General features: G+C 59.3%; 1 protein-coding gene across 1 annotated transcript in view; it reads left to right on the top strand.

The window, feature by feature from the left end:
- Positions 1 to 1,060: 1,060 nt before the first annotated feature.
- Positions 1,061 to 1,748, top strand: part of VDAG_05685 (uncharacterized protein) — a gene marked incomplete at both ends in the record, with an annotated part of 1,694 nt that continues 1,006 nt past the window's right edge. The window contains one exon of the mRNA XM_009655082.1: positions 1,061 to 1,644. Coding sequence (XP_009653377.1) covers positions 1,061 to 1,644 — 584 coding nt within the window. The remainder of the gene's footprint in view (positions 1,645 to 1,748) is intronic.

The following is a 1,748-nucleotide window of genomic DNA, read 5'->3' as shown; positions in this document are numbered from 1 at the left end:
CCCTCTCTCTCTCTTTCAACTCGGAGGACCCTCTTCTGCCGCTAAGCAGCACCTGGGATTTTGCTCCTCAGCCTTCCCTGTCTCTGGGACTTGGTCGTCCCAGGCTCGCCAGGCCAAGGGATCCACTCGCTGCAAATCAGCCCCTCGGCGACCCAGGCCCTCGATTACCCCATCATTCCTCGCCGCCGCCGTCCTCGGTCTCTTCATATACGGCCACCTCCCGTGAACGGCGCTAAGATCGTACCTCTCTCGTCATAACCTTCATCGACGTACCCCCTCCTTAACCCTCTCCGTCGTCCCGTCCATTGTCGTCGTCTTCGTCCGAGACGCGGCATCACCGGCACACGCACGACACCCTGAACTTGAAGAAAGGGAACTCCCAGTCTTGCGCTGCTGCAGAGGCGTACATTACTTGGTACATCAGATTTCACTCTTTGCAGCTGCGACACCATCGTTTACTCTCCGCCCCCGTCTTTTTGGAGAACTACCTACCACATCCGATCCTCACGCTAGACCTGCTCTCGGACTGAAGCCCAGTCCATCCACTTCTTTAGCGCACTATTTTAGTGCGCGAGTTCCCCAGGACGCCGTCGACTTTTCGCTCAACCAAGACGAGCCACCAACCCTTCCGCGATCTGGCGAACAGGCAGCGCTACCCTTGCCACTCCAGAGATCTTCGCTCAGGGCCGTGGCCTAGTCGCCTGTTGTCATCGACGCCCATTTTAACCATAATCCCGACTCGCTGGGTGGCCCGCGCTATCTTGGCCGCCATCTTTATACACCGTCGCGCCGCCTCACAAGTCTCACTTGCGGTGCACACCATCCTCCTCCGTCTCTTGACCGTGCCTTCACTTCAACCCAACCTCTCTCTCTCTCTCTCTCTCTACCATTACTACCTTGCCCTCCTTCCACTCCTACCTTTTTACGTTGAACGCCATCCATCCCCCACACCCGGCCCCCTACCACCGACCTTCAGAGGATCTCCCACAGCTGGCCCCAGAACTAAAAAGGATCGCCGCCAGCTACCTCGCGACCCTCAACTGTATCGTTGCGCCGTAGTATGTACCTGGTCCCCACGCAGCCTCATCACTTCGTTGGCAACCACGCACCGCTCCTTGCATCCTCCTCCCCTGTCTCCTCGCCCGGCTCTTGTCACGGGAACCGCCCAGAAGCGACCTCCAGCGCGCTTCTGTCCACGCTCACCACGCTCAACACCTCTATGGAACGCAGTGCTGCCGAGTACTCGCAGTCAGGTTTGCCTTCGCCTTACCCAAGCAACTGCGGCGACACCCGTTCTGAAGGATCATCTGCAGACCACTCGTCTGCTGCCCACTACTCTTCGCAACAGGAGGTTCGACCCAGCAACTACTCCACCTCGGCCACTCCCACCTCGGAGTACAGCGTCTACCCGCCTTCTGCGCGGTCAGGATCCTTCCCTGAGCATATCCACAGACCATACCATCCAGCTAGCAACCCAAGCGGTGGCAGCGGAGGCATGGCGCAACAAGCAAGCAGTCCGTCTTTGCCCCAGCAAGATGGACGAAACCATCAACCCAACCAGCATCCCAAGTCTGACAACGATGTACCTATAGATCCCTCCATCGCGGGACCCAGTCCTACCTACGCTTACGGACAGCAATCGCCGTACGGCCCGCCGCCCGGCGACATGCAGGCATACCAACATGCCTATCCTCAGCCCCGTCCCGACTGGACGGGATACGGCCAGCACAGCGCTGGCTGACGCCCGC

This window comes from Verticillium dahliae, genomic scaffold, assembly GCF_000150675.1.
Source record: "Verticillium dahliae VdLs.17 supercont1.11 genomic scaffold, whole genome shotgun sequence".
Lineage (NCBI taxonomy): Eukaryota > Fungi > Ascomycota > Sordariomycetes > Glomerellales > Plectosphaerellaceae > Verticillium > Verticillium dahliae.
This window is presented reverse-complemented; position numbering and strand designations above follow the sequence as displayed.